Below are 25,471 nucleotides of genomic sequence, written 5' to 3' on the forward strand. Positions count from 1 at the left end.
AGTGTTTTCTGAATTGCTGTAGTGTTTTCTGAATTGCCGTAGTGTTTTCTGATTTGCGGTTGTGTTTTCTGATTTGCCATTGTGATTTGCACTTCAGGACCACCGTAGTACGTTTGTTTCTTGATTATATTAACATCTAAAAGGTATAAATCACCTCTAATTCTCCTGTGGGACAGGGATCTGTTGAATTTCTATCCCATCAGATAGATTAGATTTTCTCCCGATACTGAAGTACTCAACACTGGCCCATCAATCATCGCGAGACTACAGCTCCCGTCATGGCGTGCATAGCAACCACCGTTGTGTAGCTTTTTAAGCCCGCCTTCTTGCGAGAGTTGCGAAATCGAGCCAATCAAAATCGAAGCTGGAAAACCTCCACCAATAGGAATCGTCGAAGGCGTGGCCTAATCGAGCCATGTTCCGTGTGGAAAGTTTACCGGCTCGGGTGCAAAGTTTCAGCCGTCTGCAAATCAAGGGTTGTCGGCGAACGATTTAAGAATATGCTGGTGACGACTACGGTTTACCACTAAGTAACTAGACCCGTTTCTGGGATAAATTCCCCCAGTGGTCGCCTTCTGGTCAGAGCCGAGGGATGCCCGCGTTGGTAGATACTAGCCGTGAATGAAGACGCTGTTAGCCGTGTATTGTCTCAGGGAGCCAGCTAGCTCAACGTCGGTGGTTAGCTTGGAGTGTTGAACCGGAGAGCTGGGAAGAAGACACCGGGGGAACTACACGTTAAATTGAACCCTGACTCGACGAAGGACTGCTAGGAAAAACAAGGAAAATGGCTTGTGAGCCTAACCGCGTTCGGCTGCTCTGCATGCTCTCATTGACTTTCGGGTTTTTCATCGTGGAAGTGGTGGTCAGCCGGATGACTTCATCCTTATCAATGCTGTCCGACTCCTTCCACATGCTGTCGGATGTCATCGCCTTGGTAGTGGCTCTGGTGGCGGTGAGATTCGCTGAAAAAACCCAGGCGACCAACAAAAACACCTTCGGGTGGATCCGGGCGGAGGTGATGGGGGCTCTGGTGAACGCAGTCTTCCTCACTGCGCTGTGCTTCACCATTGTGCTGGAGGCTGTGGAGCGCTTCACCGAGCCCCAGGAGATCGAGAGCCCGCTGGTGGTGGCCGGGGTGGGTGCCGCGGGGCTGCTGGTCAACCTGCTCGGGCTGTGCTTGTTCCACGGGCACGCAGGTGGGGGCCACGGACACTCTCACGGAGGAGGTCACGGACACTCGCATGGAAACAAGAATAAGAGGGGAAAGAAGAGTCAGAAGGCTGGGAACGGGTCTACTTTGGAGGAGACCAACAACCTGGTGGGGAATCACAGCAGTCCGGGTGAGGCGAGACAGAGAAATGGTGAGCATGTTTCTAATGTGTCAATGTATAAAGTCTTGAATTATATTGTATAACCATGTGCAATATTGTATTTTATTCCATAACATATTTTATTATTATATTCATCTACTACATGTGCATTCTGGCTTAGGCTAATTTAATTCATTTTATGTCTTTAAAGGTACTTCTTTACCTTTCTTTGTACAGATAGTGTTTTTTATAAGTTTTGGATTTGTGTTTAGGTTTCTATATTTATTGTCTTTCCTTTCTTGTTGTGTCCTTACTGTTTTGTTGTGTCCTTACTGTCATGTGTCCTTACTGTTTTGTTGTGTCCTTACTGTCTTCTTCTATCTTGTTGTGTCCTTACTGTCTTGTGTCCTTACTGTCTTGTGTCCTCACTGTATTGTTGTGGCCTTACTGTCTTGTAGTGTCCTTTTTGTCTTCTTCTGTCTTGTTGTGTCCTTTCTGTCTTGTAGTGCCCTTACTGTCTTGTGTCCTTACTGTCTTGTCTCCTTACTGTCTTGTGTCCTTACTGTCTTGTTGTGTCCTTACTGTCTTGTTGTTAAGTACCATTCTTCCATTCCCCACGTCAAATTCCTTGTGTGTTCGGCGAGCTCACTTGGCAATAAAGCTTTCTTGAATCTTGAACAAGCGGCAACCTCTGGTCTAAAAATATGAGTCCAATGTGGAAGTGTTAAAAACTGCAGTTCATCGAGGATCTGCTTGAGGCTGGCTCCGGAAGTACTGGAAACCACATACACACCAATTCCAAAAAGCCGATCATTACAGCATTAATAAACATGTTTACAGCCTGGTACAAAAGACGAGTGTAGTCTGGATAACTCATTTCTCGACGGGGGGTGAATTTTTTTCTAACGCTGCAAGATTTTTTGAAGATATTGAGATTACGAGTCTTCCAATGAGAAGCACAGCTGACTTGATTGACAGGCGGGAACACTTTAGCTGTTGGCTAGGAGGCCAAAGCCCGCCTCTTTAGGTCACAATCACTCAACAGCAGTAATATGGCTGCTGCCAACAATTGGCCTCAAAACAGCGCTTCAGTAACAGATGGGTGACGTCACGGATACTATGTCCATATTTTATACAGTCTATGAATCTTGAGTCCGGCATGAAATGTCAAAACTCCACAGATCCAGCCTCCCTGTGTCCCACATTTAATCTGACTGCATGTGCTAGACCTTATCTCCATTGTTAGCAGTCCAGATTGCATAACAGTACATACACATGTCTTTAGAGCGCCCTGAGGACACTCTGCCTGAGTGACTAATCCTTATTGTTACATATGTGACAACAGAGTATCAGACCGTTGTTTTCTTCCCCCCAGATATTCACCACTTGGATTATTCTCTCCTTGCATGTCCAGCTTCAGTAACACACTGGTGAAGTCTCAAGTCTCAGCAGCAGTGTAAAGTTCAGAGTCTGAGGAACTTCCTGTTTTTTTGGCAAGTCCAAACTTGTAGTAGAGTCTAATTTATTAACATTTCTGCAGCCGCCACCACGCTTCACTCGTACTGCTCATGAAGTGTGCTCACACAGTTATGGTGTGATTGTGACAGCGATATCTTGTGTTAGGTTCCTTTAAACACATTTGATTCCTTTGTTTTCACTTCAGATACACGGTGCTTTGGTGTCTGCTTTCTGACAATACAATCAATCTTGGTCATTCGGTCAGTGCCCATCCTCCTCCTTAACTGTAGTGTAAAAGACCATGTCTCCCCCACATTGTCAGGCCTCACCAGTTTCAATAAATGGAGGCTACACCCCCCGACCCCCCCACCTCCTCCTCCTCCTCTGTGCACTGATGGCTGTTACTGGGTCATACATCAGTGTAACAGTGGACCCAACAGCCCCAGCCACACCATTAGCCATTGATGAATGACTTTGCGACAGCTTCGACTTGCCCTGGGATGGAAACGAGCAGTCGTTGCTCTGGTTCCTTCCCCTCCAAGCTGTGGACACTGCCACGCTGCCTGTGACTACTAATTGAATTTGCTCGAGTTGAATTACTGCAAACTGTGGGTAGCGTTTAGGATCCCCCATGCTGTGAGTTTTTCTGTCTAATCCTATGCGTCTGTGTGGTTGCATAGACCAAGTCCTGCAAGAGATTTGTCTTCCACAGTGAAGAAAATGACTAAAGAGTCAACTTAATAGACTGAATGTCTTTAGATACTTATCTTTCATCTCCTACCTTTTTGAGTTTGAAGGGAAAAGCTACAACACTTGTATCCTGATGACATAGCAGGCTAAGTCCGGGCTTTTTTTTGTTTTAGATCTCAAAAGTGCTTTGTAGTGTTGTAGTACTTGAGACCGGTCTTGGTCTTGAGGCCGCCTATTTCAGGTCTCGGTCTTGTCTCGGAATCGAAAGCATTTTAACTCGGTCTTGTCTTGGTCTTGGACTGGGTGGACTCCGTATTTTATGTCAAGACCGGCCGAGACCAGCACTGATGCTCTCTGTGTCCCTGTCATTATCGTGATAAGAAAAAAAACGAAACTTTAGGAGTCAAAAGTCTCTCACAGCCATAGACTGTATAAATAATGGATGTAGTATTTGTGGTGTCACCCATCTGTTCCTGAATGCTGTTTTGAAGCCAATCGACGGTGGCAGCCATATTGGAAATGTGGAACTCAACCAGGCAGAGTGTGACGTAAAGAGGCGGAGTTTGAGCCTCCTAGCCAACAGCTGTGTGTTCCCGCCCAGGAGTCAAGTCAGTCATGTCCTTATTTGGGCAAAAACTCGTAACCTTAATATCTTCTGAACTGTTGCGTTAGAAAAAAATTCACCCCCCATACAGTGTGTGCTAGTAGAGAAATGAGCTACTAAGAGCTAAGCCGTTTTTTGAACCACGCTGTAAACATGTTTATTAATGCTGCAAAGATCGTCTTTTTTGAATTGGTGTGTATGTGGTTTCCGGTGTTTCTGCAGCCAGCTTCAAGCGGATTCTCGATGAATTGCAGTTTATAACACTTCTGCATGGGCTTCATAGTTTGAGACCAGAGGTTGCTGCATGCTCACAGCGCGTCATAAGTAAGGCAACAAAGACAAAACCAAACCTTGTTTGTTGCTGTAAATAGTATTCAAAGCAAACTTCAATAAAATAAACAGAAGTCTTTTATTTTGTTAACTCTCATGATGATTTTTCATTGATATATATGGTCTTGGTCTTGACTCGGTCTCGATCACTAAATGTCTTGGTCTTGTCTTGGTCGTGGTATACTCTGGTCTCGGACATTTCTTGGTCTCTGTTAATGTGGTCTTAACTACAACACTAGTGCTCTGTGTTCGACCCCAATGATGTAACTTCACAATCACTCGACTGGCTGCTGATAGCTCCATCTTTAAATCACCTTGCTGTGAGCGGCAGCTGTACAGCTTTGTTTTTCCTTTTTTAAAATAAGTTTGTTGTTTGTAATTTGGGTTTCAGTGTCAAAGTCCAACCTTTTGGAATCAACTAATCTCTGTGTTTTTATCTCCAGAAATCAGCCATAAAGCCAGCGCAGAGGTGCAGATGAATGGCAACACACACTATGAAGAGATGGACCACGAACACGACCACGACTCATCAGCACAGCTCAACATGCGCGGGGTCTTCCTGCACGTGTTGGGTGACGCCCTCGGCTCTGTTATTGTGGTGGTCAATTCTTTAATATTTACCTTTGTGTGGCAGCCCTGCAAAGCTGATGAAGCATGCATAAACCCGTGTATTAACAGCCACACCACAGACCACCAGCATGTCAACCACACGCTGGTTGATCTGTTGAAAGGTCCGACCATGTCACCCATGACATTCGCTGGTCCCTGCTGGGTTCTCTACCTGGATCCCACGCTCTGCCTCATCATGGTGTGCATCCTGCTGTACACCACCTACCCACTGCTCAAAGAGTCTGCCCTTATACTGCTGCAGACCGTGCCTAAGCAGATCAACATGCACCGGCTCAATGAGCGACTGCTGGGTCTAGACGGAGTCCTGGCCATCCACGAGCTTCACATCTGGCAGCTGGCGGGCAGCCGCATCATCGCCACAGCGCACATCAAGTGCCACGACCCCACATCTTACATGGACGTGGCCAAGCGTATTAAGGACTTTTTCCACGACGAGGGCATCCACGCCACCACCATCCAGCCCGAGTTTGTCACGTTCAGCTCGGAGTCTCGGGACTCCCTGTGCGAGCTATCCTGTCGGACTCAGTGTGCTCCTAAGCTGTGCTGTGGCTCTGCTGACAAACAGAACCCAGGCGCCGGCGACAGGAAGGCCAGCAGTGACTGCAAGGCTGCCGCCTCAGCCCTGGAGGTGATCAGCGAGACCACAGAGCAGGAGGAAGCCATTCAGGTGCTCCCGCGCTCGGAAGCAGAGGTCATGATCGCGAGAGAGGTGGAGTCGTCTCTGTGAGATGGAGGGGATTGAGAGAAACAGAGGAGGAGCTGGAAAGTCACAACATCAGGCTAAAATTCTCATTGTCATTGGTGCTGTTATCTTTTTGAGCTGTGGCTCTGTCGCGGAAATAATTTTACTCAGCCTTTTTATTCCCAGTCACAGCCTCCTGTTGTGGGTGAAAGTCCGAAACCCCTTTCACGTTAATGCATTTGAGCCGTTTCCCATCTTTTATCCCTCTTTTTGCTTTCCTTCCTTCCATCCCCTGCCCTCCCTCTCAGCCTCTCCTCTGCCACTTCACCCCTCTCTCATGCTATCTGTTGCCCTGGCAGTGAGGCGTCGATGCATGTTGGGGGTTTCACCGACCTTATCTCCTCCAGGACCAGAGCGAGGCCTGCATGAGTATCCCTCATTAGCACCGTGTTGTGATGTGTCATCTTCGCCCATGGTGTTTCTGTGCCAAAGCTTCTCACTGCAGGACTGAAAAAGGATCCGAGACACGGCCTCTCAGCCAAAAGGACTCACACAATGAATGCAAGTCAGAGCACACATCACTAGGTTATGTTATTTAGCCTATGGACCTGTTGGCAAAGAGTACCTTTGTTGTTTATAGTGTAGGCTTTGAGCAGATCTATTTTCTTACTCTCTGGCCCCAAATGGAAGAGTATTGTATTGCATACTAATTTAAGTATTTAAGTTATTAGAAATGATCTATTTCTCTCTGTAGATGCTGTTTGTAATATTTAGTTTGGATCATAGAAACAGTTTTGCAATTTTTCTTTCTGTCTTGAATATTTTGACAGACCATCTATGCTGTAGTCATTTTTTTCCAAATGTGATGTTTTTTAATGATTCTGTTTCTTGAGACTTTCCTCTGGCCTTGATTCAATTTTAATTGCAGTCATAAGTTAGATACAAAAGCCGTATCTTCAACCTCTCTCACCAAGCCTTTTAAACACAAACAACTGCTGCGGTATAGCACTGAGTACATTAGACAGAGACTAACGTAACTTCTAGCAATTACACACTCACCTAATTTCAATGTTCCTTTTTAATTTTGATGCCTTGCAAGCCAGAGGGTTGAGTCTGTTGTGGAGCAATTAGCACTGTACGCTATTCTGAGGAATGAAACACTATTCTCTGTATGATTCTGTTCTGGAAAGCTTTCTGGTGGTGGCTGTTGATTTAGGTTAAATATCTTGATGAATGTGTCCAGCACCTCGTCACAAAGCCATGCTGGAGTTTGATATTTCCAGGACGTTCTACTATGTTTGCATGACCAAACTGAGACCTGGTGTTTGACTTTTAGGAGCATCACCATGAGCTCCTGTTGCTGCTTACCAGTTCCTGCTGGTATCTCCTCCTCCTCCCCACACACACATACATTACCCATAACTGTGTAGGAAATGACTCATCTTGTAGTTGTTCTGTCCTCTGCTGTGGATGACTGAGCCGGCTGTTTTTTGCTGAATCGAAGTCCATACTGTGGCCTTTGAAATTTTATGACTTTCACTCATCACCACAGATATCATTAGAAGGTGATCCATCAGAATTCCACTCCTGATTAAATGTGTATGCAATATAGAACTGTGTGCTGGGAAATATATTTTGACGAGTTCCTTCATTTGTAATGTTGGGTCACTTTTATTCTGTGTCTTTGAAGACTTGAGCTCTATGTGCAAATTGAAACAAGTGTTTTTTTAATTTTAGATATGACATGTCAACTGATGTGTTTTTGATATACTATATATCTACAGTACTGTCCAATGTGTCATTGTGAAATAAAAATATGGCTGTTTGGTACAGTTGATGAACCAAAGTTTGTCCATCCCATTGTTTTTACTTTACTTTATTTATATAGCACCAAATCACAACAAATGTTATCTCAAGGCGCTTTACAAACAGAGCAGGTCTAGACCGTACTCTATTATATTATTAACAAAGACCCAACATCAAGACAGGATAAGATCCAGTCCCATCTTACAGACAGAACTCAGTCTGATCTCATCTTAATCTACCAAGAGCAGAGCACTTTGCAGCATTTAGCAAGTTACAGCCGCAAGGACAAACTTCCTTTAACAGGCAGAAACCTCAAGGAGAACCAGACTCATGTTAGACAGCCATCTGTCTAAACTGAGTTGGGGTTGGAACAAGGGATAGAAGGAGGTGAAGAGAGAGAAATGATAGTGGTGAGACGGATAGTAGCAGTTGGAGTCTGGAAACATCTACAGCAGCGATCCAGAGGAACCTACGAGACAAAGAACCTAAGGGACTCCAGAACGGTCTATGGTTAGTAACTTTAATGGGATAGGAAGAGGTAAAGTGACAGGCAGACAGAGGAGAGAAAAGGGAAAGATGGGATCCCAGTGTGTCAACTCCCTCTGCAGTCTAAGCCTATAGCAGCATAACTAATAGCTGGTCCAAGCCTGAGCCAGCTCACACTATAATAGTTTCCACAAAGTGACTAGTCTAGTGTAGTGTATTCTATAAACAGCCCAAAGGAGATGCAAAACTCCAACAAAGAGTCAAAACTCTTCCACAAAGAAACTGATTACCATCACAGACATGAACTGAGAAATGATGATGTATATCAAGTATGTTGTGACCCAAAAATCCAAGAGACAAAAACTATCAAAATATGTGTAAAATGAGCAAAAAGAAACTACCACACACGACAGATATAAAATGACTAAATGGTAAATGGACTTGTACTTATATAGCGCTTTTCTAGTCTGTCTGACTACTAAAAGTGCTTTAACACACTACTCGTCACATTCACCCATTCATACCCATTCACTCACTGATGGTAGAGGCTGCTATGTAGTAAGGGACCATCAGTATTACCTAATCTCATTCATACACATTCACACACCGCTGAACAACAGCGGGAGCAATTTAGGGTTCAGTGTCTTGCTCAAAGACACTTCGGCATGTGACTGCAGGAGCTGGGATTGAACCGCCAACCTTCGATAGACGACCGACTCTACCCACTGAGCCACAGCCGCCCCTAATGAGACTAATGAGATGAAAGGAAGCATGTTCAACAGGGGCAAAATGTCAAATGTGGAAGAAAGAAAAAAAAACATGCTAAAAATGTACCAAGAACCACAGTAGAGACAATAGCTAAAATACCATTAAAAGGCAATGTCAAAGAGCTACCTAACACAAAATGACTATACAGAGACATAAAACATTTAAACAAACAAATTAACTGTAAAGACAAAAAAATACTGTCAAAAGATACAAAATAAGCACAAGAGACAAACAAAAGTGTAAAAGAGTCAGAAAAACCCCGACCAAGGAGAAACATGGAACAAGGCCAGAAATGGTTAACTAAACACTAAGGACCACTGAGTCTTATAAAGTTTTATATATGGAAAGAAGGACCTATAGACTTCTGTGGCTTGCTCCTTGGTGTTTCAAAGGGCAGCTGTTTAGTGGTATTTTCTATGATATAACAATCAAAGTGGTTCATTTGGCACTAGTCTAAAACATGTTTTAATTGACAGTCAACCATTGCCAAGATCCAAGTCTTACATTTTAAGATCTAACTCATTTTTATCCCTATCACAAACCGGCCCCCTTTCTTTAAACTCTGCCACTGTGAGACCATGTGAGGCCTTTTATATTAAGAGTATAATTATCTTGATATCAATCCCTAAAAGTGGCCGTGAGCCAGTGGTGAGAAATGTAAACTGGTGCAGCTTTTAATCTCTTTAGTTGATATTTTAAAAGCTTTGAATGACTTAGAACCAGTTTCCTAAAGACATCAATCCAAAATAAAAAATCTGTATTGACGTTTTCCCTATTAAATCCACTAAAACCACAGAAGTGTGAGAAAGATTACAGAGGATAGTTTGAGGAAGCAGAGGTTGTGCAAAGGCCAGCATATTGGAGCTTTACAACACTCAGCTAATATTCAAGTTTTGTACAAAATGAAAACAAAGATTTGGTTGCATGTTTTGCATTGCTATAGCACTCATCTGATTGTTTAAGCAATTGCTCATTTAAAATGTAGGAAGTGTTTCTCTTGCTGTTGTAAATGTACCTAAGCTTCTATCTACACAGATAAAGATAAAACTAAACTGGTATGATGAAAACATGGCCAGGTTCTCTTTGGCAGATGGATGTGGCTGAGATATCTCATTCACAGAGTGTCCAAGATGACGCATGTGACACATTTGTTGGCAGTTCCCTCCAGCTGCTTTACAGAAAATGCCTTTAAAGGAATAGCGATAGGGTCTCCAGCACGAACACGATGGACAACCCCAAAGAACAGTTCAACCAATTCACCTCAGGAAACCTGCAAATATGGATCAATATTTGTTCTTTGAGTTTATTTTGTTGAAAAAAACATGTTTACGGCTGCAACTTTTCCAGCAAAACTTGCACAATCACTTGTTCCTACTGCCGACACGTAAATGCACAGGAGACAAAAGTTCAATTTGATTCATTTTTATAATAAAGTGCCATTTAGCAACAAAAATCATCCTATAGCAAATAGAATTACATTACTCCTTGTAATATAATTAGAGATCCAACAGCAGCTCATCATGAGCGAGCACTTAGCAACAGAGGTGTCAAAAGTATTCACATTCATTACTCAAGTAGAAGTATAGATACTAGGGTTTAAAAAGACTTCTGTAGAAGTTGAAGTATCAACTCAAGCTTTTTACTCAAGTAAAAGTGTAAAAGTACTGGTTTCAAAACTACTTAAAGTATAAAAGTAAAAGTAATGTAAGGGGAAAAATGTCATTAAGGACAAAAGCTTAGGCTGCACCACAGGGGCCTATAGTGCACGACCCCACCTCCCAAAAAAACATTTTTCTGAAGGCCATAATGACTATACTGTTATATTAATATGTTAATGTTGAAATATTTGGGTTGTACCTGTTTCAGCTGCATTTATGCCCATTGAAAATTAACTCATTTTCGTACAATGCACATACATTAAAGAATCATATATGCGTACTACTGAGCATTAATGTGTTTCATGGAGCGGAAGATATGAAGACTAGTTGCCTATAAGTATTTTAATGGTGCAATAAGTTAAATTTCACAGGCATGTTGCCTTTATTGGAATGTCAATGTACATGAATGTATTTTTTTAACAATGACAAGCCGGAATAAAAACAAGCCGAAGTGAAATAGGAGTAACAAGGCTATTTCTAAAATGTAAGGAGTAGAAAGTTCAGATAATTGTGTGAAAATGTAAGGAGTAGAGGAAAAAAATCGGCTGAAAAAACAACAAAGTATTTGTACTTGGTTACTTGACACCTCTGCTTAGCAACACTGGCAATGAATGATTTCCTACAAAGCAGCAGAACCAGACTCATCAGTGGACAGTCATCTGCCATCACTGTCTGAGCTGAGAAAGTCCCTCTGAATAGACTCACTTTAAGTGTTTGAATGAATTTTGTAACTCCGTCTGACGTTTCCGTTAAGATGGTGAGAATTTCACCTGACTATCATTAAAAACACACATGGACATTTGTGGCTCATGGATTTAGTCCAGCTACAAAACGTCTGACCTTATAAACAGTAATAATGGTTAGCAGTAAATCTGACAGGCTTGGTGTGAGGGAGTTGTGGTGTTGTCATGCTGTAATAACATAAGTCCATAATTACAGCATTTCACAACTCCTCCCGCAATGTAAAGACAGATCGTGGCTCAGGTCTATGGCTCACTTTTAGTGGGAGTCTGGTGTGGCCGCTGGCTTTGAGTGTGTGGCTGACAGAGCAGCCGCTGGGCCGGCAGGAGTGTTGAAAGAGGCCCAGGGGCATTCAAAAGCCAACAAGCAGGGGGGCTCTTTACCCAGCATTCCTCAGTGCTGCTGGCCCAATTTCTCCTCACTGCCTGTCCCTTTTCATGTAGACAGAAAGAGGTTTTTGCATAGAGCAGCTCCCTTTTGTGCTCTTTGTTAAGGTCAGGTGCTCTTTGCACCTTTGCCAGCTTTGCTGTGGCCTATTGTATGTAAACAGTGAAATGGGTCTGTATGCATCCAGTGCTGACATATAGGTTTTATGAATCCTCAGTTTATGCCTCTTGTGTACTCAACCATGTTTCTCACAAGTTTGTAATTGTTTATTTTTTTAATAAATCAATCAAACTCTCAATTAATAGGGTGCTTGCCCATACAGTGGGCATCCCCTTTCCCGCAAGTCAGTCCTCCACTCTCTGCATCCCTTCCTCCAGCTCTATTAAGGTGTAAAAGCCCCAAAATAGAACACAAAAAACAATCAATTGTTAATTCACTTTAAGCAAGCACCTGGAACTGGACAGCCTGATAATGTGGGACAGAGACAGACAGACAGGTAGACAGAGTGACAGCCAATAGGATACACTGAGCGAATTGTTCATGAGCACACAAGGCAAGTTGCAAAAATATTTGTACTTATTTATTTCTTTGTCAGTCATATTATCCAGTCAATCAGTTCACGTTCAAAGTTCCTGTACTACAGATTTCCTCTGCATTCCTTATTAAATCTCTGTTTTTGCCATCTACATCAAGCACAGATCATACCTGGGTACAGAGTTCATTTTCAACACTAACAAGATTAACATTTTTGCAATCATAATTTCAAACAATAAATCCATTTTCATGCATATGACAAAATAAAAGGAGCTTGGCATTTAAATGATGACTATGAGCTGATCAGGTTCCCCAAAGCCTCAGAGAAATAATGAGAGATATTTTCCCAACATGTATGAAGTTTAGAGCACTCAGGGAATGTGATAAATGAACAATACACAGTAGACCATTACATACCATACCATACCATACCATACAGTTTGTCTCTGTTTGATTCTGACTGAAAAGTCATGTGCACACATTCATGCCAGACCTAATATCTGAATTATACATTCAGCATCTCTGCCCCTGCCTCTTTTGGGATCTGCAAAAAGGAAGATTATACAAACAGAATCACATTTATTTACTGCAAACAGACTTATCTTCTGTCAATCACACGCATTTTAAAGTCTCTACATTGGCTTCCAGTATCTTTTAGAATAGATTTTAAGGTTATTTTATTGGTTTTTAAATCTCTTAATGGTCTTGGCCCTTCTTATTTATCAGATTTGCTTTTATTATATGAGCCAGTAAGAGCCCTCAGGTCTTCAGGTAGTGGACTTTTAATTGTACCAAAGGTAAGAACTAAGTCCCATGGTGAGGCAGCTTTTTATTATCACGGCCCACGCACCCTACCTGAAGATCTGAGGGCTGCACAGAGCATAAATATTTTTAAAAGCAAACTTAAGACCAACCTTTTAAGTCTCGCTTTTAACTGAGTTTTAATCTTATAAGAGTTTTATTTATTTATTTATTATCTAGTTAAAATTTTAGTCACTTTTATTCTACTTTATTTATTTATGAACTTATTTATTTATTTATTTATTTTAAGTATAGCATCTTATTTTCTTGTAATGGTTTAATATTTAATTATTTAAATATTTAAAATGTATTTTATTTTGGTGATTTTAATTTCCTGTGTTGAGTTTTAACATCTTATTTTACCTCCAGTGTTTCCTCATTAAGATATCATGAGAGTGTTTCCTCAGTTCGTTCAGCAACTTCTTTTTTATTTTCTATTTATTTATTTTATTTTTATTGTTATTATTACTATTGTTGCATAGGCTATATCGTGTTCTTAACCTTAGGATAGTGGGGTGGGATTGGGGTCGGGGCTTTGGGATCTTTTTCTTAATTTATTCTATTTTATGTTGTTTTTATGTACAGCACTTTATGTTACAATGCCATTGTATGAAAAGCGCTTTATAAATAAAGTATGATTGATTGATTGATTGAAGTGTTAAAATTTTTACAAATGCTTCTTGGTGTGCTCTCATATTTGTAGTAGCTGAAAATCTTGATGCAGGGATATTTGCTAATGGCTCATCAATTAGGCAAAGGGAGGAAACGTTTACCACCAAACAGAGCTTGGCTTATTGCCAGCTCTTGTTTCAAGTAAAGTCAAGCAAGAGCCAAGCTCACCTTCTTATATTTAGTTTTATATAACAGACCAAAGCCAGTATTTTACAAAAATGTACTCATTCCCAAATATACATGTCATTGAAGATTTATTCTGTCAGTTACACAAGCAAAGACAACCCCATACAGTGAAGAAACCGAACCCTGCTGTGGGTGTCAGTGTGTGTGTGTCTGTGTGGTCACACCAGGCCATCTGTGAGGGCTTTGTCCCTGGGATTTTCAAACAGGGTGAGCAGAACATGAGGCTGAGTTTGTGGAGGGTGAGGGGGGTCAACACTAGTCTTCAGGGTGAGATGATTCACCTTTGCTATTGTAGCACTAACGTGTCAACAGAAGGGACATGAAACAATCCTCATAATATGTGAACCTCTTGTACGTGTTTCTCATGTGTAATTTGGCAAAAGATACACCTAAAAAATAATTACCAGCAGAAAGCTTATACTAGGTTTTTACATGAAACAACATATGTTAGCTTTAGAGTTGGGAGTATACCATTTTTTTTACATCCCTTGGACAGATCCAAGCTAGCTTGTTTTTATGTACAATGTTTATGTTAGAGTAATTTAACTAGCTGCTAGCTAATTTCCTAAAATGTCAACTTGTGACTTTAAAGGTATTAGTTTATCAAAATGAAAGCTATTGAGGTCAGTGTAACTTTTACTATCATTAGCAGGATGTCTGCGCCTGTTCCAGTTGTTTTTTATCAATAAAATTATAGTAACATGTATCATTCATTGGTTGTTATTATGTTTCCCCATAGTAGACACTGCCTGCAGTGGGACAAGGAAGGCAAATTAAACTTGTTTTTCTTCACCTGCTAATATCTTTCTCATATGTGTGGCTGGATTTAGCAGTGAAACTGTCTTCCACAACTCATAGCTTTATTAGTCTCAGCAACTTTCAATCTGCTAGCATCCACAACAAAATGACATCTAATGGGAAATGGGAAGTTAGCTAACATTAGCCCAGCCAGGGAATTAGCTGTAGGCACAGACTGCAAAGCGTTGTTAACTTAGCTTTTGCCAGCCATGCTGTGGTCATACTTGGGTCCCAAAACCCTCAACATGACTACTACCACAATGCTAAACAGGTGTTTTTAAAAGTAAACTAAAGACATACTTTTTTAATCTGGCATTTAACTTATTTTTTAGCCCTGGACTGCATCATTACCAGTATTACTATTATTACTATTATCACCATTGTTTTAAAATTATTTATCAGTTATCAATTATTATTTTTTATTCTATCTTATTTTATGCGATTTTATTTTTATGGTATTTATCTGATCTTATTTGATTGATTTTATTGTATTAATTGTATTTTGTTATAAAGTATTTCATAAAACTCTCCTCTATCCTGTATCATTTGCCTGTTGCTGTTGTTATCTGTCTCTCTGTTCTCTTGTTGAGCACTTTTTTTTTAGCATGTTTGAATCATAGAATGTATAAAATATGGACGTAGTATCCGTGACGTCACCCATCTGTTTCTGAAGCGTTGTTTTGAAGCCAATCGCCGGCGGGAGCCATATTGCTGCTGTCGAGCCAGCGTGACCTAAAGAGGCGGGCTTTGAGCCTCCTAGCAACCAGCTACAGTGTTCCTGCCTGTCAATCAAGTCAGCTGTGCCTCTCACTGGAAGACTCTTAATCTCAATATCTTTGAAATTGCAGCGTTAGAAAAAAATTCACTTCCCTACAGTGTGTGCTGATCGAGAAATTACACTTGTCTTTTGTGCCAGGCTGTAAACATGTTTATTTCTGCTGTAAAGATCGTCTTTTTTGAATTGGTGTGTATGCGGTTTCTGGTACTTCCGGAGCCAGCCTCAAGCGGATCTTCGATCAACTGGAGTTTTTAGCATTCAGCCTTGGACTCATATTTGTAGACCGGAGGTTGCCGCTTGGTTTGAATGTATGAAAGGTGCTATATAAAAAAAGATGAGTTGAGTTGAGTTAATCATTCAGAACAGAACAAAACCTTTTCATCAAAAATTTAAATTTTGGTCCATAGGATAAAATGTTATGGTTTGAAATATTCTATGGATACAATGTACCCAAAGACTTTGACTCCAAAAATAAAATGTAAAAAGATAATAATTTAGACTTCACTTCCAGCTTGTTCTCATTCAAATTGAAAAGGGAAACTGACATATGGATTGACTGTATTAGCCTCAGTCAGCTTTGTGTAGAAAGAAAGAGTGCATTTAGTCCCCCTTTATAGACCTCAGGCTGCGGTTTCACTGCAGATGACCCAATTCACTCTGCGTGTGACTAACTCAGTTGCTAGAATGTTTTTTTTTTTTAACATTTAATGTCATCTCCCCCAAGGGACCATTACTACATGACTTTTTTTTTTAACAAAAGAAAATCAAACAGATTTTTCTTTAACAAAAGAAAATCAAAAAGAATTTTCAAGTGGAAAACTGTATGATAACTTGAGAACAAACATACATCTAACTATTGCCTCCAGCCTCAAAGGGTTCACTTGTTATTTTTCACGAGACAGTCAGATTCACATGTGACAGTCAGCTCTGTGGTCTGTCTGAGGTTATATTTCAATAGAAATAATGCAGAAGCAGTGAGCTGAGTTACTGACATGTGAGAAGTAGAACTTTAACCTTTCATACAGTTAATTTCTGATGAATGCTGAAGAAAAACCTGGTTGTGTAAATGCCTCTCAGTGTGTTGGCTGTAAAGATGAAGCAACAACTTAACCCTTCCTGTATTCAGATCAGAATGATGGTTGTGAGTTGTTTCACTTCCTTTTTTCCAATATCTAACATTGTTATTTTGCTTTAACTTTAAATGAGTCACCTTGAAACTCTGCCAAAACAAGTGATACAGTGAATTCCTCTCCTACATCTGAGGATTTTCTCATCCTCATTTGAGGGAAGTCCGTGGCAGGAAAAGTTTAAAACAGGGAGATCCAAACTTTTGGCTCAGAAACCGAGAATCCCTTGGACTCTCTGGACTGCAGGACACTCCTCTCCCACACTCCTCTCAGAAATCCTTAATCTGACCACATGTCCGATCTGTAACCACAAAAGACCTGACAGACTTAAGAGGGAGATTAGGAGAGCTGGAATGTTAACACCTCTCTGGTGGTGCTGCTTCTGCTGCTCCTGATGATGATGATGAGGATGATGTTCAGGGAGGGGAGAAGTCCTTAAATCCTTACGTAAATTAAATAGAATCACCAGAGTCACTGCAGGTGGTTAAAGTGGTTGGAATTTTCTTGAGTAAAAGTACAAAAGCATTGAGATCAATATATGTTGAAGTATCATTATTTAAAAAATATATTAAGACACTCAATACAAACACTTTTGCAACTTCCTAGAACTAGGAAGAGAGCACACATCTCTCCAATGTTAGCTTCTTTACACTGGCTCGCCATAAAATCTAGAATAGTATTTAAAATCCTTCTTCTGACCCATAAAGCTCTTAATGGTCAGGCACCATCGTATCTAAAAGAGCTCATAGTACCCAAGTGGCAACCTCCGGTCTACAAATATGAGTCCAATGCGGAAGTGCTAAAAACTGCAGTTAATTGAGGATCCGCTTGAGGCTGGCTCCGGAAGTACTGGAAACCACATACACACCAATTAAAAAAAATTATCTTTACAGCAGAAATAAACATGTTTACAGCCTGGTACAAAAGACGAGTGTAGTCTGGATAGCTCATTTCTCGATCAGCACACACTGTAAGTGGGGTGAATTTTTTCTAACGCGGCAATTGTGTCACGGATGTCACGGATCCTACGTCCATATTTTATACAGTCTATGATGTTTACCCTCTGTCTGTGTCAAATATGTTATGTTTATGCTGCACATAACAGTGTATGTTCATGTAAGACGGAGTTCTTTTATTTCTTGTTTGAAAATCAATAAAAATTGTTGAACACAAAGTTACTAACCGTAGACCTTTCAGGAGTCTGTGAGCTCCCTTGTCTCATAGGTTCCTCTGGATCGTTGCCGTAGATGGCCTGATGCTGTGGACGTGCCAGACTCCAGCTGCTACAACTACTACTATCTGTTTCACCACTATCATTACTCTCTCTCTTCATCTCCCTCTATGTCTATTTCCACTCAACTCAACTCAACTCAACTCAATTCAACTCAACTCAACTCAACTCAACTCAACTCAACTCAACTCAACTCAACTCAACTCAATGCAACTCAACTTTATAAAGCACCTTTCATACGTATAAACATGCAGCCCAAAGTGCTTCACTGAATAATCAAAATAATCCAACCCCAACTCAGGTTAGGCAGATGGCTTTCTAACATGAGTCTGGTTCTGCTTGAGGTCTCTGCCTGTTAAGACATTTGTAACTTGCTAAGTGCTGCAAAGTGCTCTGCTCATGGTGGATTAAGATGAGGTCAGACTGAGTCCTGCCTGTAAGATGGGCTGGATCTTATCCTGTCTTGATGTTGGGTTTTTGTTAATAATAGAACATAGAGTAAGGTCTAGACCTGCTCGGTTTGTGTCTTAAGAAGTAAGAAGCTTACTGAGTTGTGTCTCTGCCACATATTGCAAACCAGCCACCCTGTTAATATAAATACATAGTGGGCAACAAAAGAAAGGTGAGAGTTAAATAGAGTTAAAGCAGCTGAAACTAAGTTAGTATAGTATGCCTACTTGATTAAATCTAATCATGTGATCTGATGTGAACCTTCATTTAACTCCAGTCAAAATGGAGTCTGCATTATTATTTTTCATTTCTTCTCCCTGTGATAAAAAAGGTAATAAATGCAGATCTTTGTTTTTCTTTGTTTTTCTGTGAATGAATGTGTAGAGGAAAACACTTTGGGTTAATGTTTCACTTACTGTACCTTCACTCACGATCCTCTCAGACTTTGATCATCAGGTTCAGTGGGTTTAACCAGCAACCAGGAAGAGAAAAAAAGAAGATCAACATCAAACACCCTCACTCTCTTCCCTCAGATGATAATACAATCTGCATACAGTAAAGATAAATGTCACCTTTCAACAGCTGTTATCTTTGCTGCAGTTCATCATGTTATAAACGACAAGAAGACAGAGGAAAGTTAAATATTATCAGGTGTGTTTAATATATAGGTTGGTTGATTGGTTGTTGTTTTTTTTTAGCACCATTTAAACTCTCTTTACCCAACATGTATAGTGTCGTCACATTCCAGGTTATAACTGATATGTCATTAATTTAATTTAACAGAGTGTAAATACAAGTCTCTCTGCATCTCTCTTTCTTATTTTAACTGATCTGTTACATAAGCTTATACCTGTAATCACAAACATGATTCTTATCATATACATTTGTCATCTGTTGTGCTCATCATTCTTTGCATGCACAGCTCCCTCTCAATCAATCAATCATTCAAGCTTTATTTATATAGCACCTTTCATACAAATCAAATGCAGTTCAAAGTGCTTTACAGCGATTGAAAAACAAGAAGGAAGCAGAAATAAAATAATGGCAAGACATAATTAAAACAAAAATTGTCCTCTATCCCTCTTTCCAGACCCAACTCGGTCGAGGCAGATGTCTGTCTAACATGAGTCTGGTTCTGCTCGAGGTTTCTGTCTGTTAAAAGGGAGTTTTGCCTTGCCGCAGTACCTAGCTAAATACTGCAAGGTGCAATGCTCATGGTGGATTAAGGTGGGGTAAGACTGAGTCTTACCCTGTCTTGATGTTGAGTCTCTGTTCATAATTTGACATAGAGTATAGTCTAGACCTGCTATGTTTGTAAAAGTGTCTTGAGATAACGTTTGTTGTGATTTGGCGCTATACAAATAAAGATTGATTGATTGATTGATTGATTGATTGATTGATTGATTGATTGATTGATTGATTGATTGATTGATTGATTGATTGATTGATTGACACTGTATTATTAAAGAATGTTCAGAAAAAAAATCAAACATAAATCCTATGTAGGGCACACTACAAGAATGTTTAGCTACAAGGCCTGTATGACTAGTTATCTCTTGTGAAGGGCCTTTAATTTGGCTATTCATTGGTAGTTTTCGAAACCGCCTACTATACTAGCAGTATGTACTGATTTGACCAAAATTCAGTATGTAGTATGTAGTATGTGAACAAGAGCAAAATCTGCAGTATGCCAAAACTCCCCGGATGTCTACTGATTCAGGGAAATTTCACAGTATGCATCAGACCAGTCTGTCTCGCGTACTGTTTCCCACGATATACAGCGCTCGTTACGCCTTTTCTCTTCTCTTCTTTTTTTGACTGGGAAAACTCAGTTTTTAGGTGCTGTGAAAATTATTAAATCACATATAAACCACTTCCTAACTTTTTAAATCATAAGTGATGCTAAAGAAGCAGTTTCTCTATCAGCTTGGCCAATGTTTACTTCTGCTCTCTGAAACTGGAAATTCTGTGACGTCTGGCCCAGCGTACTGCAACACAGATCGAACAGAACAGTCATACTACATACTTAATTCAAACGCAGTATGTAGTAGGCAATACCTACTGACTACTCCATCCGTAGGTAGTATGTAGCAGGCCGTTTCGAAAAACAGCCATTGAGTTTGGTGTGGGAATCATCCCACAGCAGAGTCAGGTGTGTGTGTGTGTGTGTGTGTGTGCGTGTGTGTGTTTGTGTGTGTGTGTGTGTGTGTGTGTGTGTGTGTGTGTGTGTGTGTGTGTGTGTGTGTGTGTGGCTGATTGGTCCTGATTGAGACCAGGTGTGAGTAGCTTATATATACACTGTGAGTTTCATTGCTCTGTGCTGACTCATCATCTCACCTTCAGAGATAGTGAGAGGTTCCCTTTCTGTGTATGTGAACTATCAAAGTGTGTCTCACGATATTTTTCTACAAGTTTGAAAGCAGTTTCTAGTTTCTACAGGATAGTAGATTGTTGTCACTGCCTATTTTCACCCAAGCATTTTTTGTTCACCCTTGAAACCTCTCGGGCCATCTTTGTGATTCCTTAGGGAGTTTTTCCATGGTCTCCCTGAGAGCTGCTTGGCAGCGGTGGTTTAGTTTGCCTTACCCCAGTTTTGTATTGGTTGTTTCTTGCTCAATATTAATGTCTTCTTTCCTGTTCCCTTTTAATCGCCCGTGATTTATAATAGTTATTCCTTTGGGATAACTTTCAGATCCCCTCCCTGTTCCCAATTGTGTCCCACTCCCCCACATCCTGACATCTCTTTAATTTTCCCCTTTAAGTTATTTTAATTCACCCATGAAACTGCTGTCATTGAGGCCTTTTTGGGTGATTTAAGGGATTTGATTATAAATGCCAAAAAAAAAAGTTTTCTGCTCATTCTGATAAATACTTCCAATTTGACCTGAGGAAATATCGCCTAACACTTTAAGTGATCTCTGATGTGTCCCACTAAACAGGCGTAAACCAGACAAAACCAACTAACAGATGCACCAGATAAATAAGAGACATATTAACAGCCTGATAAAAATACAGTGACATTTTAATGTTTGTGTGAGGGATTTTGTTGAGAATGTGCAGCCATTAATTTTTACTCTTACAAAATATATTTGTTGCTCTTCATCCCTCTCTCTCTCCCCATGTCCTCCTCTCCTCCTCCACACATTTTTATGGATTATATTTATCTTTGGAAACAAACACGCAGTCTAATGCTGCTGTCGCACATCCCCCCTAACACGCACACACACGCACGCACACACACACACACACACACACACACACACACACACACACACACACACACACACACACACACGTTATCACAAGAATGTGTGTGTAATAACTGAGAAGAGGAAATCTGTGAAAACAGTTGAGTCACTGCCGGGAGGACGATCCTCACTAACCAGCACAGCACATAACTCAATGATTTGGATTTTATGTGTCACTCCTGTGCGCACATCTATATATCCCAAACACGACTTGTGATTAGAAAAGGGTCTCACTCGTTAAAGCAGCATTTTGTTTTATTTTATCTCTTCACTGGATTGCAGTTGACGCATTCATTAGATAATTCAAACTCAAACTAAACATGTGTGTTAAGTATATTCAATTCTATTTATTTTTTATTTTCTCTTCACAATTCCTTAATCATTACTTTGAATCTACATTTTTTATTTTATAACTATTATTTCTCTTATTTTAATTATCATTGTTATATTCTTTGCTTTATTCAGCTACTTACGTGTTTACTCATTAGAAGTACATAAATACAATTATTTAATTTAACATTATTATCTTTTATATTCATTATATTTGTATGTGTGTATGCGTGTATGTATGTATATACAGTAAATATATAGAGATTATTTCAATTTATGTATGTATATATTATTATTTATTTATTTATTTATTTTCGTATGTGTATATATGCTTTCATATGACTATGTTTAAAACATGAAAAAATATTTTTGAATGGACCTGTATTGTAAAGTTTGCGTTTTGCCAATAAAAAACTAATCTTGAAAAAAAAGAAAAAAGAAAAGGGTCTCACTCTGCCTCTCTATTAAGGATATCCATGCTAATCTCTTGACATAAAATCTAATTTGTTGTTAAATTAATAAATTCTACACCTAAAAAGGGAATTTAATATGCATACTTTTTTGTGGGAAAACATTTTTATGATGTGGTGTAGGTTAAGAAAGTAATGAGTGTCTTCTATCTACTGTATTCTACTTAGTAATAACAGGAACCTCATACAGCCCACTTCAAAAAAACCATCATCCTAAAAGATGATGTTGAAAATGGTTTGAATTATCACCAGGATTTTGTCCTCATTTTCCCTCACCTACTTTAAAGCATACCTTTAAAGAGACACTTTAGAGTAAAAATCCCTTCAAACCTTTCAGACAGGCTTTAAGGGTGAATGCATGAAAATATATTGGTCCCCAGACATTTTCTGAGAAAGCATGACTAATATTTACACCCACATATGTGCATAATGTAACACACATACACATTAAAAGAAATCTTTCACCTTAACTTTGTCCTCACTGCTATTTTCTATATTAATGATTGCAAGTTTGCCAATATTGTCAAATCAATACTCAGGATCACAAGGTGGTGATGTTATCTATTCACGAGGGGAAAAGATAATTTTGAGATCAGCGCACAGAGAATTTCAACACACTGCAGATGAATCAGACTGAGAATGTTTGTGGTATTATCCAAGCCACACACACTTTCTACAATTAGGCAATAACTTGGCTATTCTCTGGCTTAAGAGATTTTGCACAGAAAAATTAACTCCAGTGTGCTTAGAGGAATTTATTCTTTCATTTCATTACATTTCCAGCCATCTGGCCCTGCAATATGGCTATGTTACAGGCAGAGAATCAGGCCTCAGGGCATCGTGCCAGACTCACTTTCAGAATAAGGGCTGGCACGTGGATTCACTTGGGTGAACAGGGAAAACTGGGATAACATTTATGTAACTTATTTTCATAAAGTATGTCAACACTCTGCTGATTTCTGTTTTTAAGTAGTTTTTTTAAAAAACATGCTCCAAGACAGATTTCCCATTTATAACCGCTTGATAAACAATGTGGAAAAGCGTCTCTCTGCGAACAGAAGAGATGGAAACAATGTAGAAAAGACAGGAGAGACACAAACACTGGAGGCTATGAAAGAGAAAGACATCTTCAAAACATAGCATGGTGCATGGGTAAACCTAACTGAATAGGGTGAGGGATATGGCTGTGTTTCTGGACTGAGAAATGGAAATGAAAACATCACAGACTCTATGATTTATGAGGGAGAAAGCTTAATCGGGTGTGGCGCTGATTCATGTGAAGTCGGCTCACCTTGTTTCACTTCAGCATCAGTGGAAACGCTCAGTGTAATGTGAGTTACAACAGCTACTTATTTTAAAATCAACGCAACACAAACTCAGAGTTTAACAGACAATTTTAAATAGTCCAGGAAGCAATAATTCTTATATAAATAACATCATGTCCAGATGATTATGTGGTGTAAAATGTTCTGATTTACTGAGTAAGTAGTCATGTAATGAACTTAATTACATATGGTGAGCAGGCTGTTATAGCAGAGGAACCCTATATCCAGGGTTCTATCTACTGTAACAACCCACTCACTATCCCATGTGGGTCAAGGACCTGGATCATAGCTTGAGTATCTTTTTGGTACAAACTGCCTGCTGATCTCAGGTCCATAACAACTGTCTCCACTTTTAAAAAAAGACTCAAAACATATTTATTTATTTTCTCAAGCGTATGAATGATATAATGACTGTTGTGACTGGATGCATGTGCAGCAACACTTGCTGTTTGTTTGATTGTGTCTGATGTATGTTGAGTGTATCTATTGTTTTTCTGTTTTTATTTATTCTATTTGGAAAAATGTTTTTATTTTTTTAAATTCTCCATGTAAAGCACATTGAACTTATGTGCAATGAAATGTGCTTTGTAAATAAAATTGCTATTACTACTAAAGTTAAGCAAGTTTAGCATAACTTGAGGGAACCAGTAAGTCTGACTTTGTGCAAAGCTACCAAAATATGCCCATCAGTTTTTTTTTTAAGAGTCGGCCACTAGCATGCTCTTTCTTGTTGATTGGTTTCAGGGTGTAAAATAAAAGTCATGCAACAGAGACAAATATTTTACAATGACATGCTTTTCAAAGCAAACAAAAAGCAATGCCAACACAGAACCATAGACTGTATAAAATATGGACGTAGTATCCGTGACGTCACCCATGTGTTCCTGAACGCTGTTTTTAAGCCAATTGACGGAGGCTGCCATATTGGAAATGCAGAACTAATCCAGGCATAGTGTGTGACGTAAGGAGGCAGGGTTTGAGCCTCCTATCCAACAGCTATGTGTTCCTGTCCGGGAGTCAAGTCAGTCATGTCCTTATTTGGGCAAAAACTCATAATCTTAATATCTTCTGAACCGTCGTGTTAGAAAAAAATTCACCCCCCGATACAGTGTGTGCCGATAGAGAAATTAGCTACGTAGAGCCAAGCTGTTTTTTGAACCAGGCTGTAAGCATGTTTATTAATGCTGCAAAGATCCTCTTTTTTGAATTGTTGTATGTGGTTTCTGGTGTTTCTGCAGCCAGCCTCAAGTTGATCCTCGATGAAGTGCAGTTTTTAACACTTCTGCATGGGCTTCATATTTTGAGACCGGAGGTTGCCGCTTGCACTTAACATATAAATGTATAAAAAACAGTTGCACTATGTAACTCAGAAAAAGATACATTGACGTGTTCATTGGATAAAAAGTTTAAAAGGTGCTTAAACATTTATTTTATTTATGAGGTCAAATCTGACTGGAAGATTTCCCACTGTTTTGCCACTTTGTTTTTGATTTCAATGTTAAGTTAAGCTAATAGTCTCCTAGCTAGCTTCACACCAAGGGCCAGGTTAGTATCATGACTGGGTATAAAAAGGACATTCCAGAGAGGCTGAGTTGACTCAGAAGTAAAGAGCAGAAGAGGTTCACCACTCTGTGAGGGACTGAATGAGCAAATAGTAAAAAATAATCCAGAACAATGTTTCTAAGCATTCATTTGCAAAGAATTTGATGATTTCATGATACAGCACATAACCACAGACTGTATAAAATATGGACGTAGTATCCGTGACGTCACCCATCTGTTTCTAAAGAGCTGTTTTGAGGCCAATCGTAGGCAGCAGCAATATGGCTGTGGTTTCCGGTACTTCCACAGCCAGCCTCAAGCGGATCCTCGATGAACTGCAGTTTTTAACACTTCCACATTGGACTCATATTTTTAGACCGGAGGTTGCCGCTTGTACATAACATTAAAAGATTCAGAGGCAAAAAAAGA

General features: G+C 39.9%; 1 protein-coding gene across 1 annotated transcript; it reads left to right on the forward strand.

Moving 5' to 3' along the window:
* The first annotated feature begins 310 nt into the window (after positions 1-310).
* On the forward strand, positions 311-7,550 carry slc30a1a (solute carrier family 30 member 1a). Its single transcript, XM_034699778.1, has 2 exons — positions 311-1,361; positions 4,836-7,550. The coding sequence occupies exons 1-2, from the start codon at positions 785-787 to the stop codon at positions 5,747-5,749; spliced, it is 1,491 nt and encodes a 496-aa protein (XP_034555669.1). The 5' UTR covers positions 311-784; the 3' UTR covers positions 5,750-7,550.
* Positions 7,551-25,471: the final 17,921 nt, after the last annotated feature.

This window comes from Notolabrus celidotus, chromosome 13 (genome assembly GCF_009762535.1).
Source record: "Notolabrus celidotus isolate fNotCel1 chromosome 13, fNotCel1.pri, whole genome shotgun sequence".
In the NCBI taxonomy this organism is placed as follows: Eukaryota; Metazoa; Chordata; class Actinopteri; order Labriformes; family Labridae; genus Notolabrus; species Notolabrus celidotus.